General features: G+C 41.6%; 1 protein-coding gene across 2 annotated transcripts in view; it reads right to left on the bottom strand.

The window, feature by feature from the left end:
• The window catches only part of BLNK (B cell linker), an 80,534-nt gene that overhangs the window by 7,153 nt on the left and 59,263 nt on the right, over positions 1–14,118 (bottom strand). For both annotated transcript variants that reach the window (XR_002772619.1, XM_012803677.2), the window contains exons 9-15: positions 13,875–13,947; positions 11,575–11,602; positions 10,876–10,918; positions 8,253–8,337; positions 7,759–7,790; positions 3,929–4,005; positions 2,948–3,031 (exon numbers count right to left, since the gene is read on the bottom strand). Coding sequence is in view for 1 of the 2 variants with exons in the window: in XM_012803677.2 (XP_012659131.1) it covers positions 2,948–3,031; positions 3,929–4,005; positions 7,759–7,790; positions 8,253–8,337; positions 10,876–10,918; positions 11,575–11,602; positions 13,875–13,947 (422 nt within the window). In the remaining variant the exon portion in view is untranslated. The remainder of the gene's footprint in view (positions 1–2,947; positions 3,032–3,928; positions 4,006–7,758; positions 7,791–8,252; positions 8,338–10,875; positions 10,919–11,574; positions 11,603–13,874; positions 13,948–14,118) is intronic.

Here is a 14,118-nt window from a genome sequence, read left to right as displayed (position 1 = left end):
AAAAAAAAAAAAGAAAGAAAGAAAAAACAAAGGGTAGTGGAGGGGTTAGGTACAGAAAGCTTAAGTAGCAGCAATCTGTAAAGTTGGGTATAAACCCAGAACCTCACAAGGAAGCAAAGGGCCACTCACTGGCTGGTGTCAGGGACCCCCGACCAATTACTACAACCTGGAACCCAGAGGGTTTCCTATATTCATCCAGCAATAACAAGAAGATACTACACTATGCTAAAAGAGGCCCTTTCCTCCAGGAACCTAAAATAAATTCATTTATAATGTGCATTTATTTATTTATTAGAGACAGGGCCTTGCTACATTGCCCAGGTTGGTCTTGAACTCAAGATCTTAAGCAATCCTCATACCTTGGCCTTTCAAAGTGCTGTGGTTCCAGGCATAAGCCACCACACCTAGCCCCTAAAATTTGAAAGAGTTCAAGCAATCATTCATATTACACAGCAAAATATATAGAACTACTTTTTCTTTTTTGAGACAAAGTGTCGCTCTGTCACCCAGGCTAGAGTGCCATGGCCTTAGCTTCACTCACAGCAACCTCAAACTCCTGGACTTAAGCAATCCTCCTGCCTCAGCCTCCCAAGTAGCTGAGACAACAAGGCATGCTCTACCAACCCAGCTAATTTTTCTATTTTTAGTAGAGATAGGTTCTCACTTTGCTCAGGCTGGTCTTGAACTCCTGAGTTCAAGCAATCTTTGCACCTGGGCCTGCCAGAGTACTAGGATTATAAGACATGAGCCAATGAGCCAGGCCAGAAATGACAACTTACAAAAGAAGATTTTTTTCAAGTTTGGTAAATATGCAGATGATTCTCAAAATTTTTCATCATATGACCCCTTTAAACTCTTTTTAAAGGTCATTAAGGACCACAAAAAAAGCATTTCTTTATGTGAACAAAGACCATATTTGCTGTATTAGAAATTAAAACTGAAATGTTAAAACTATTAATTCACTTAATAAAAAAATCTATCATATGTTAACATAAAGACCTATTTTTATGAAAAATAACTCTATTTTCAAAGAAATATTTTAGGCCAAATACAGTGGCTTGTGCCTATAATCTCAGCTAGTCAGGAAGCTGAGGCAGAAGGATTGTTTGAGGCCAGGAGTTCAAGACCAGTAAACCTTTCTAATGTCTGACCTAATGATAAATGTATACTCATCTCTTCCTTACTATTCAATATCTCAATACTACATATCATGTAGTCTCTGGAAATCTCCACTCTGCAGTCATAAGGAAATGAGAATAAAAAAGGCAAATAAGGCTCAACGCCTGTGGCTCAAGTGGCTAAGGTTCCGGCCACATACACCTGAGCTGGCGGGTTCTAATCCAGCCTGGGCCCACCAAACAATAATGATGGCTGCAACCAAAAAATAGCTGGGCATTGTGGCGGGTGCCTGTGGTCCCAGCTACCTGGGAGGCTGAGGCAGGAAACTCGCTTGAGCCCAGGAGTTGGAGGTTGCTGTGAGCCGTGATGCCACGGCACTCTACCCAGGGGGACAGCTTAAGGCTCTGTCTCAAAATAAATAAATAAATAAATAAATAAAAATAAAAGAACAACAAAAAGTTTCCCCCCAAACTGTAACTTAATACTCCAAATTTTGTTAAATATTTTATTAAAATATTCTAGAATTATAATTCAAAAATTGTGAACAATAAATGGAGAAAAGCAAAATGAAATGCAACAGGAGTTGATCCAACTCAGGAAAGAAAAAACACAAACTCACATCAGAAATAAAGAAAAAATTATATGTCCAAGGGCCTATAGCTTTAAATGAAGATTTAACAAATGGCATTGAAAGCCTGGACCAATACAATAAACAGAGAGATTTAATAAAAGAGGTATAATAAGGTTATTGGAATGAAAAAGTGACAAGAACAGATACAAAATGCCTGTACATTGACTCCTGGAAGAAGAAAAACAAAACAATGAAACAGAGCTTGAGACGATAATCTGGGCAGCACCAGTGGCTCAGTGAGTAGGGCACCAGCCCCACATACAGGGGTGGTGAGTTCAAACCTGGCCCCGGCCAAACTGCAACAAAAATATAACCAGGCATTGTGGTGGGCACCTGTAGTGCCAGCTGCTCAGAAGGCTGAGGCAAGAGAATCGCCTAAGCCCAGTAGCTGGAGGTGGCTGTGAGTGGTGATGCTACAGCACTCTACCAAGGGCGACAAAGTGAGACTCTGATTTAAAAAAAAAAAAAAAAAGACTATAATCCAAGACAACTTACTGGATATAAGAGAAAACTTATATCTACATATTAAAAGGGCTTCTGTCTACCTGAGAAAATTGACCTGGAACAATCAACTCAGAGACATATTCTGGTAAAGCTATAAGACTTTTTTTTAATTATTAATTTTTTAAAAGTTTTTAAATGTTTTATTTTTTGAGACACAGTCTCACTCTGTCACCCTGGGATTGAATGCTGTGGCATCATCATAACTCATACAGCAATCTCAAACTCTTGGGCTTAGGTGATCCTCTTGCTTCACTTTCTTGTATAGCTGGGACTATAGGCACCTGCTACAATGCCCAGCTAATTTTTCTATTTGTAATAGAGACAGGATCTCACTCACTCTTGCTCAGGCTTATCTCAAACTCCAGAACTCAAGCAATCCTCCCATTTCAGCCTCCCAAAGTGCTAGGATTACAGGCATGAGCCACTGCGCCCAGCCAAAACTCTGAGACTTTAAATATAAAAAGTCTGCAGGATCCACAAAAAATATTTAAATAAATAATAAAAGAAATGAGATGGAGGAAGAAAGAGGGAGATGATTGAAAGAGAGAAGGGGTGGCAATTTCTCTTGGGTAGTAAAGGAAAAAGATCGCTACATTCATAATTGTTGCAATTATTTAATTAAGATATTGTCAGAAAGACAACTGTGCCTATTATAGGCTGAGGGCAAAATATAGGATTTAAAAGTGATTATACCTTGTTTGATCTGTGTAATGCCTCTTCAGCAGACTTTCGGTCGCAGGCACCAGCATACCATGGCTTACAGTGAACATCAGCTTCCTATGAAACAGACAGCATTGGTCAGTGTGAGCTGGTCATCAAACCACTCTGTAACTTCTATGCACCACAAACAAAGCCCCATTTGGATTACCAACATAAGCCTCTCTACAGTTGGACCAATCATTGGAAAGTGAGTTTTATGCTTCCTTTGATAAACCACAAGGATATGTTTTACTGTTTTTCCCATTGACTTCCCCCCGCCCCATAATTTGGCCTTAGCTACTACACTTAGTACTCGGAATCCATTAAGATTCCTGAACCATCTATTTCCTTCTCCTAAATATGTAATAATCCCTCTCTCCATTGTACTTTTATTGTTGTTTTATGGAGTGCTTTATAATTTCCAAAGTGTTTTTACAAGTATTATCTTACTTGATTCTTCCAAGAAAGAATACATGCCCTCTTTGAAGACAAAAAAGATACATACTATCTTCCTTATTTTACATGTTTACGTACTTTATATCTTTACATATCTTTTTAGATTTACAAGTATGTAAAAAGTCCAAGGGCAGCCAGAGTCTTTTCTCTGTTTCTTTCAATTGTGCCGTCTTGTATGTGTTTTAATATCAAAAGCCTCCACAGATGTATTCTAAAGGAAATTATAATACAAAGTTTAAATGAAATCTATGTGAGAGGAACAACGACGAGATCAACATGTTTCCTTGCTCATTTCAGAGAAACTCTAATTGTTATTTAGGGCATCTGGAATACAACTGGAGCAGAGCAAAGTCTTAGTTATTGAAAAAACTGGGCCCATCAGCAAATGACAACTCAAAAACTGATTTAAATTTTGACTGTGTTCTTAAGCTTCACTCCAAACTCTCTCTTCTCAGAAGACATGCACTTTCCTGTGGGTTCCTGGTAACCATTTAATGACATGAAGCGATCGTTTCATACCTGTTCTGAAATAGTGGAATTAGGTGAAAAGCTGGGTGACGGCCCATCCACGGTTGGGCTTCCTCCTTCTGGAAACCCTGAAAGGGATTCGAAAGTCCTTTACTCATCTTCACTATTTCTTGAGCAGTCACAATGTTCACACCCCAACACTGTACTGGGTGTTGCCAGGGACATGCTCACCAAAAGAAATCTTTTAAGGCGCCAGTTCCAAAATGTGGTTTAAGGGGGCGTCTGTGGTTCAGTGAATAGGGCGCTAGCCCCATATACCAAGGGTGGTGGGTTACTCAGTAGGCTGAGGCAAGAGAATCACCTAAGCCCAAGAGCTGGAGGTTGCTGTGAGCTGTGACACCACAGCACTCTACCAAGAGTGACAAAATAAGACTCTGTCTATAAAAAAAAAATGTGGTGTAAGGACTTCTGGGAATACCCAAGATTCATTCAGGTGTTCAAAAAGTCCTTTCTTATCTGATTACCTGTCTCTATGAAGCCTGATTTCCTTCATATATTTCAACAAGAAAAAAATATTGCATCAGATTGGGTACAGAAAAAGATATAAGAATCCGCCAGTCTGGAGTCTTTATTCCAGACTTTAAAGAGATCTATAAAATATAAAACAATGCCATTCTCCTAAATTATTTTCATTTGGAAAGTATAGAATTTTTCCACAAAAATATGTTATATAATATATAATGAATTATATACTGTTTAAATGGATTAACAAACGTTTTAAATGTCTCCATTTTAACTCTTAACACACTAAATCTTTTTTTTTTTTTTTGAGACAGAGTCTCACTATGTTGCCCTCAGTAGAGTGCTATAGCATCACAGCTCACAGCTACCTCCAACTCTTGGGCTTAAGCAATTCTCTTGCTTCAGCCTCTCAAGTAGCTTGGCCTACAGGTGCCCACCACAATGTCCGACTATTTTTTGTAGCAGTTGTTATGTAGCATTGTTATGTAGCAGGCCCGGGCCAGGTTTGAACCTACCACCTTCGGTGTATGTGGCTGACTCTGTAACTACTGTGCTACAGGTGCCGAGCCAACACACTAAATCTTAATAGAAAGAAGCATGTAAAGTTCTTTGGGTTTGTAAAGATTTTAAGTAGTCCTGAGACCAAAATGTTTGAGAATTACTACCTTCAGGCATAAACTTCCTAAAGGAATTTATAATGTGAATGTGGAGCATATGAAATGGAGAAGATCCACAGCTGTATTCATTCATTCTTACGTCCTTAAAACAGCAAAATGCCCTGCCCCGGACGCTTAAATTCCAAGATAAGCAATACAGACATAAGTAACTATATATGTAATATTACAGAGTCACTAATGCTATGGAGGAAAATGAAACAGGGAAGGAAGGCCTCCCTGAGGTGACACTTGGGTAAGACCAGCAGGTGGAGAGGGAGGAGGCATGTGGATATCTCAGCAAAAAACGTTCCAGGCAAGGGAACAGTGAATGTGAGGCCCTGGCACATATAAGGAAAAGCAAGGGGGCTGCTGTGCCTGGATGACAGTGAGAAAGGGGGACAAGAATAAGGAATGAAGTCAGACAGAAGGCAATGGTTGGAGACCAGATTTACGTGACTCAGCTTTAACAAACAAGATACGGGAAGCTTTTGCAGGGTTGTAAACAGAGGAGTAGCATGATCTGCCTGTGTTAACAGGGTCACTCCGGCTCCTGGATTGGAAAGAGAGCGGGGCAAGAGCAGAGAGGGAGGCCAGTTCAGGGTTCTTTGCAGGAGATGAAGGTGGCTTGGAACAGATCATGGCAGTGGAAGTAGTGAGAGTGATTGGGTTCTGGGTCTACTTTGAAGGAGCAACTGGAAGGTGTGTGAGGAAAAGCAAGAAAGTAGTCAAGGGTGGCTCTAAGGTTTTTCACCAAAGCAACCAGAGCTGTCCTTTATCAAGACAGAGAAGTCTGCAGGAGAAATAGTTTGGGATGAACTAAATGCTTCAGATAATAGCTCCCTGGATGTACAAAGAAGGCAGCCACTACTGCAATACAAGGGGGCAGGGGAGGGTGGCTGTCCCAACAGAGTCAAGGCCTAAAGCCGTGGTTCTCAACCTTCCTAATGCCACAGTGTATTTTCATCGTTAAAAAGGGGTCACGACCCACAGGTTGAGAACCATTGGCCTAAAGGAAGAATGTATTCTTTTCTTTCTTTCTTTTTTTTTTTTGAAGCAGGGTCTTGCTTTGTTGCCCAGGCATTATCATACCTTATTGCAACCTCCCATTCCTGGGCGCAAGTGATACTCCTGCCTCAGCCTCCCTAGTAGCTGGGACTACAGGTACCTGCTACCACATTTGACTAATTTCTCTATTTTTTTGCAGAGATGGGCCTCATTCTTGCTCAGGCTGGTCTTGAACTCCTGATCTTAAGCAGTCCTCCTGCCTCAGTCTCCCAGAATGCTAGGATTATAACCAATGTATCTGGCTAGGAAGGATGAACTGTAATTGAGGACATTCTACTCCCAGACAAAAGCAGTAAAGGTAGATGGGTGGGCAGACTTTCTCCCAAGATATACCACGCAGGGCAGGCTGGTTTCTGCAGTTTGGCCAGTTGGAAGAGTCACCCTGGCTGACATTCTCTGAGCCTGAATATATGCCAGGCCTGTTCTGTTTTCAACATGTCAGCACATCTTATTCTCATACCAGCTCTTTGTGGGAGGAGCTCTTATCCCCATATTATAATAGAGGCCTCCCAGACCCTCCATCTACCCCCATCTAAGCAGGAAAAAAAAGAAGAAAAAACTCTGCCTTACACACCTAACTTATTTTTCTTCATAGCACTTTAGCATTTACCTGATAGGATATTATTTATGTGTTTATTATTACTGTCTGTCTTCTTCAATAGAATGTAAGCTTCATGAGAATAGGGTCTTTATTTTATCCATCTTGTATTCCCTGTGCCTACAATAGTAACAATTATGACTAATTGTTACTGTTAAGAATGACTTGGGTTGAAAAACAATAAAAGCTTTTTAATTAATGAAAACTAAGTTTTTATAGCCAAATTACTTTTACTTTGTATTGTCAGAATTAAAAAAAATTTGTGAAAGTGTTATTTATTTAAGATGAATACAAAATGTTATTCAAACCTAAAAAACATTGATGTTTAGTAATATATATATACACATTCTTTGCACATAACAATTACCCTATTTATTTATTTCCATGGACTTAATATTGATTATTTTAGAAATATCCCAAATTATCTATGTAAGGCAGAGTTTTTTCTTCTTTTTTTTCTGTACTGGGTAGAAAGCAAATTAAGATTTGGGCAGTTAGTCACATTCTGTGAGTCTGACTTATCCGATTCACATATTTTTAGGGTAACATTGGCCTTGAGAAAATTATTCTAATATTTGCCATCTCCTCTTTTTAGGGTTCCTTTTGTGGATATTTTTATGATCATTCAAATATATTTTAAGTTTAATTTAAATAACTATTATTTATTGAGGACCTTCTAAAACCTACCGTGCAGTATACCATGTACTTTCCATGTGTTATTTTACTTAATCTTCTTATTTTGAAAACAGTTGTCTTGCTTTTATATATAAAAAAAAAAAGATGCATGACCCATAATTAAATTGACTTAATATAAATCAATACTAAAAAAATAAAAGTTATCTCAAATCTATTTATTTTTCAAAATAACTCTATGAAGTAAATATTCTGGGTTCCATCTTATAGACGAGGAAACAAGCAAGAGATAGACAGCCAGATCCTGTGGCTGGACATGACCGTGGAGAGTTAGGAGGTGGGTCAGACACCAAGGTCCAGCCTGGACCACTACCTGATATTGCTCTTCATGACTGCATTGTACTTACTTGGCAGAGGGATGGGTTTTTGGTGGATGTGTCTGAAAGGAAGAACTTCAGGTTAATAAAAGGGCAAAGCGCAACAGGAATAAGTTTGACTTTTTGTTTACCCTGACAACACTGTGAACAAAGGCCAGTAAAACACATCTAAAGATAGGACAGGCACCCAAACCTTGAAGTTAGATAGGTGGGATTATTTTTTCTCTTTAGTTTTGAAAAAGAAGGAGGAGCCTTGACTGAGGAGTTGTACGTTAGCCAAGTCCAATAAGTAGCCCAATTACAGATCTCTGCAGCTCCACGTGGTTTAAAATCTTTCAAAATTTAATGGCGGAACAATACAATGTTGCCTCTTTACCAAGCACTGCCAGCCCGTGTTGCTGTGCCACGTGCCCATGTGCATGTTAATTTCTGCAGCACCCAGGGGACACTTATTTTTATTTTTTATTTCAAATTAATATAAGGGTTCACATGGGTCACTTATTTTTAAAGAAAAGGATTCTTACTTCTGGGCAGGAGGAAACACTGGCGACTGTGCAGCTTCTAGTCTGTGACTAGACCCTCGGTGGCGTTCAGCAGGGATAGGTTTCTCTGAATGAAGAAAATCCGCATATTACGATTAGAGTGAAAGGACTGTCCTCATCCCCAAACTTAGCAATATCTGCCAAGAAGAAGCAAATTTAGTCAGATGTCTTCCCGGGCACATCCCAGGATATCTGTGGTCTGTGCGCTTGACAGTCTGCTGGTGTCTTGGGCGACAAAGACCAGGACTGCTCCCGCCCTTGACAGTGGTACAAGGGCACACCCCGCCTCAGGGTTCATCCTCTGCCAACGTCCAGAGAGACTGAACCTGTGGGTCTGGCCCTTTAAGCCTCTGAGTACAGATGGGAGCCAGAAGACAAGTTTTAGCCATTCTCTGAACAACTCACCCTCTATTTCCATGCAGCCTCCACAAGGGTATTACAGTATCCTGGTGTCTTGATTAGTCACAGATGTAGTATATGTGTTTGTTACTGATGAGAGGTAAACTATTGAGATTGTGAATGATCTACTCTTTTTTTTTTTTTTTTTTTGAGACAGAGCCTCAAGCTATCACTCTGGGTAGAGTGCTGTGGCATCACAGCTCACAGCAACCCCCAACTCCTGGGCTCAAGTGATTCTCCTGCCTCCGCCTCCAAAGTAGGTGGGACGATAGGCACCCACCACAATCCTCAGCTATTTTTTTATTGCAGCCGTCATTGTTGTTTGGTGGGCCCGAGCTGGATTCGAACCTGCCAGCTCAGCTGCTTGAGCCACAGGCACCAAGCCGATCTACTCTTTTTGAAACATTTACTGGATATAATAATGCTAAACCCACTTGCATTTCACTGTGTTTTCCCGAGCAGAAGAGGAAGGGGTAGAAAGTAAGAATAAATTCGAAAGGTAAGAAATTTTGGTTGAAGTCCATAGTGAACTTTCTGAACCAATAAATGTGATCACAAATTATTTTCATGTTTTCCTTTCCCTCAAATTTGGTCTGGGGGTATGCTGAAATCTTGGTGCATCCATGAAGGAGTCTCCTGTATAGAGACAAAGATGAGAACTATAGAAACCCCAAAAGAATAAAAGTAGTAAAAACTCAGATTCAGGTATATGGTAAGATAGATTTGAGGGTTTTTCATGGTGCACTGAAGTTCAGAAGCCTTGAACCTCTGAAGGTTATATGTTGAATTTGCAGCAAGTTACTTAGAACATCTATTAGATGTTTAGCTCATGACTTGGTAATTTCAGAAGGAGAAACTATGAATACTTAGGTCCTAAAAGCCTATGAGCTTTGACCACACCTGCATTGCCTCCACTGTCTTCGAGGCTTCCTTCCTAGGCCAGCAGAGGCCACTCCTTCACTTTGAGTTTGGATGGCCATTGTCTCCGCTCTTGCAACAAGTAGCAAAAGAGGTGGTGTGCCAAGCTCCTGTCCTGGAGCCCTTTGAGAACAAAGATACCTGGGCAGCAGGGAGCATGCCGTGAGCCTCTTCTCTCCTGGTTTTAGGAGGTTCCAGCAGGCAAGGAGCTTGCACAAGGTTGTACTTAACTTCCTACAGAGGCTCAGAAGCTTACTTCATGCTCTCCACTCCATAGGCATGAGAGACTGCAAGGAAAGGAAGGATGGAAATACGAAAACATCAAAGGCAAGGCAGAAGAAAGCAAGACAGAGGAAAAAGAGTGATGACTCAGCGGAGCCTGAGGGGAAAGGATGTGAGAAATGGGGTGGCAAACGCCTCCTGGAGCCACAGAAACAGAGAGGTCGTATATATACTCAGGAAGTATACTCCTGTATATACTCAGGAAGATCCATGTCCATGGTCAGAGAAACAGAGCACTTTGTGAGCATCTGCCCACGTGAACTCGGCATGGTGAAGATACTCAGAACCATTTCAACCTTGGGGACCTTCGAGTGTAGCATTAGACGGGTGCAGAATGTCAGTTTCTATATTGTTGATAGTATATGAATAGATGATTCTTACCTCTGCTTTTTTCCCAGTATGATACAAAATTTTTTAAACTGAGGAAATTCCAAAATAGTCATATGTGTGTATATATGTATATGTATATATGTGTGTTTGTACACATACATATACACCCAGGGTGTCCATAAAGATTGTGTGTGGGGGTGTGTGTGGGTGTGGTTTTTGAGGCATGATAAAACAAAAGAAGAAAAACATTTATAGATGTCATCAGAAGCCAGAATTTCAACTTTGGAAATTTAGCAAAAGAACTGGTTCAAATAAACAGATTTCTAAAATTCTCATTACCTTAACTAAACTAGTAGTTCTAAGAAAGCTGAACGACTCTCAGTGAGTTTTCAGTGAGGGCCATGATGTTGTTTCCCGGTAAGTCTGAAAACGGGAAGCCTTTTGGTGTATAGATTGTAACCCGCTCTAAAGACCCTACCCAGCCAGTTCAGGTTCCCAGATAGTTTTGCTATTCACTACGCACTGCAAGGTAAAAGATCATTTTGTTTAGAAAATTGGGTTTTATGTTTACAATCCTGAAAAATAATGAAAGACATTTAGAAATACATTGTATACAAATCCTTAAATAAAATAACTTCTTAGAAGACAAGCTTATCTTTCAAAATAATAGATTTACCTTCGCAAATGCTTGAGGCTTTCTGTTGAGAGTCAACTGGAGTCTATGTAAAAAAAAAAAAAAAAAAAAAATGGGCGAGGATATTCAGTACAGCAGAATGAGGAAATAGAAGAGGAACAATATTATTAAAATAGATGTTTTAGGAGAACTTCTCTTGAATGCATTGCTCTTTGTTCAATCACAACAGTAAGGATGAACCCCCAGTCCTCAGCCCAGTGTTTGCATTAAGGGACAACCAGGTAGAAGCACCATGTGACGGAGCAGCAGCAACCTCCCTGCTCTGTCAACAGGGTGGGGACAGCTCATGCAGGGACATCTGGCCTCTGGCTTTGGTTTCATGGTCCCTCTGTCTGCCTGTTTGCTAAATCACATAGCAGGGGAACCTTTACCAGGTTCTGACCAGAATCTGAGTTTAGTGAGGCCTACATGTGCCTATGGGAAGGTAAGGCCCACCTGCCCCGTCTGATCTGCCGGCATTTCGCAAGGCCCCCAGGGTCAAGGGACGGTGAGCCCCTCCCAGGCAGCATTTTCCCTGGCTACCTGAGGATTGATAGTTTCTCTTGGACTGTCTGGGAAGCAACCTCAGTTGCTAAGATTGCTGTGTTCACCAGCACTAGAAGCATTTTCACCTTTAAATAAGTGGATATAAATAAACACTGCAGGAAATAAGGAGCACTTTTAAACGCAAAATTAACTTACTGTCTTCAGTGGGATAGCTGGCTTTTTCCTGGGGGAATAGAGAGAGATTAGCTTCGTTAAAACACAGTGAAGACAAAGTGGAGCTGACTATCGTTTTCCTCTCCGATTTAAACCAGAATGATGAAAGTGATAAGAGGATGCAGAAGACATCCTTGGAGGGCAGTGAGGGGTGGAAGTGGGATTTAATTACATCTTCCCAGCCTTGGACAGAGCCCTCTGACAGATGGGGAAGGGGTTAGCTGGGGATAAGCAAGAGCCTAGTTGCCAGGGAGTTAACGGAACTGAGCTTTTGTTTTAGTTCTGCTACTAATTTCTTGGGCTTCTTTCTCTCGGCTGTGAGGCAAGTCTGAGCTGTAGTTTCCTCACCTGTGAAATAAGGACCAGAATCAGGGTCTTCATAGTGTGTCTGCCCAGCCTTTCCCCTTTCCCAGCAGTGCCCTGGGCTACTGCCCAATAACAGAGGGTGGAGGCAAGAGGGGGCTTCTCAGGTGAGGCTGTAGCCCCAGCTCTCCCGTGTCAGCTTCTGTCCTGACAGGGGACTACTCTCCCCTCAACTTCTACATATGATTTTATTCAAACAGAAAGATCCAAGACCACAAAAATCTTGAAAAACACTGATTTGTAGTCCTGGAGGTGCTTGTCTGCGCTAACATCTCAGTTTGTCTTGGTTCCAATAGAAACCAGAATCTAATATTGCTAAGGTTTTATGGTTGTCTTCTGTTTACCTTAAATTCATTCTCCTCTCCTCTCCTCCCCTTCCCTCCCCTTCCCTCCCCTCTCTTCCCCTTCCCTCCCCTCCCCTCCCCTCCCCTCTCTTCCGCTTTCCTGTCCTCTCCTTCCTCTCCTCTCCTCTCACTCTCCTCCTCCCCTTTCTGTTTTTAGCTGAAAGCTGAGGTATGGGAGAAGAATCCTAACAATTATAAGAGCCTAGCACTGGATTAGGCTCTTCACATGTTATTTAAACCTTACAGTGACCTTTTAAAATGGATATTATTATCACATTTTGGGGAGGAAGACTGAGGCACAGAGAGACTAAGTAACTTCCCCGAAGTGATAAAGCTGAGCTGATAAATGCAGTTTTGGTTAATAAAACCCTGAAATTAAGGCTTTCTTTGGTTTACATAGAGGCCAAATTAAGATTATAGTCATGCAGGCCTGCTTAGATGTGTTTAAATATATTTTTAAAATAACCTATTGAGCCAGCCTAATTTCATGGAGTCATAGTTTGTAATATTAACACACTACAATATTCACATTTGTCTTTACAAAGCACTTAAATACAATAACAAAGAATGACTCTCGCTTTTACTTTTTTGAGACAGGGTCTTGTTCTTTTGCCCAGGCTGGAGTGTAGTTTCATCATTATAGCTCACTGCAGGTAGTGCCTATCGCTCAGTGGGTAGGGTGCTGGCCACATACACTGAGGCTGGTGGGTTTGAACCCAGCCTGGGCCTGCTAAACAACAATGACAACTGCAACCGAAAAATAGCCGGGCGTTATGGCAGGCACCTGTAGTCCCAACTACTTGGGAAGCTGAGGCAAGAGAATCGCTTAGGTCCAAGAGTTTGAGGTTGCTGTGAGCTGTGACTCTATGGCACTCTACCAAGGGTGACAGTTTGAGATTGTGTCTCAAAAAAAAAAAAAAGAAAATAGCTCACTGCAGTCTTGAACTCCTAGATACAAATAATCCTTCTATCTCAGCCTTCTGAGTAGCTGGGACTACAGGTATACACTACCATGCCTGGCTACTTTTTCTTATATTTTGTAGAGATGAAGTTTATCTATTTTTCCCAGGCTGGTCATAAACTTCTGGTTTCAAGGGATCCTCCTGCCTGGGCCTCCCACAGTGCTGGGATTACGGGTGTGAACCACCGTGCCTGGCCTAAGTCTCTCTTTGGAAAGAAGCCTGAGCAGGGTGGCTTTGATAGAGCACCCTGGAGTGTGCTATGAAGGGACACGCATGTGCTTATTTGCAGACTCTTAGCTACTTGAAAGAGAAGCTGAAGCGGAGGAAGTAAAGATGGATCCTGCTAGAAGGTCTCAGAGGGACTTCGGTGCTGGAGCCTCTGATAGTCAGGTGCCTTATGGGACACAGAAAATCAGTGAACTCAAGATGTAACTGAAACTTCATGGGAGGAAAGTCTCCTAATTTTCAACTTAGCAGGGACCCTGGAGTCCAACCTACAGCCTGCCATGGGGTGAAGGAGAACTTCGGTGAAAGTCAAGAGAGCAGGGGGTTCTCACGCCAGCCCCTCGGATCTCACAGAGCCGCTTCCTGCATTTCTGCAACAGGCACTCACCCAGCCCTCGGCAGTGGGGATGGCGCAGCAGGTGAAGAAGATGACTTCGTTTCCCAGGCCCCACTGTTTCGACCTGCACAAACATACACAGGAGTCAGTCTCCGTGTGGTGAGGCTGGCCACGGTGAGGCCGGGTCTTTCTGACAGGCTCAGAATTACACGCACATCTGTGTTGCTCTCAGTGAAACATATACAGGTACTTACACCGAAGCTACATGGGAAAACCTGTGGGCAAAGGTGATGGC

This window comes from Otolemur garnettii, unplaced genomic scaffold, assembly GCF_000181295.1.
Source record: "Otolemur garnettii isolate 467f Iridium unplaced genomic scaffold, OtoGar3 scaffold00021, whole genome shotgun sequence".
In the NCBI taxonomy this organism is placed as follows: domain Eukaryota; kingdom Metazoa; phylum Chordata; class Mammalia; order Primates; family Galagidae; genus Otolemur; species Otolemur garnettii.
Note: the sequence above shows the minus strand (reverse complement) of the source record. Positions and strands in the feature narration are given on the sequence as shown.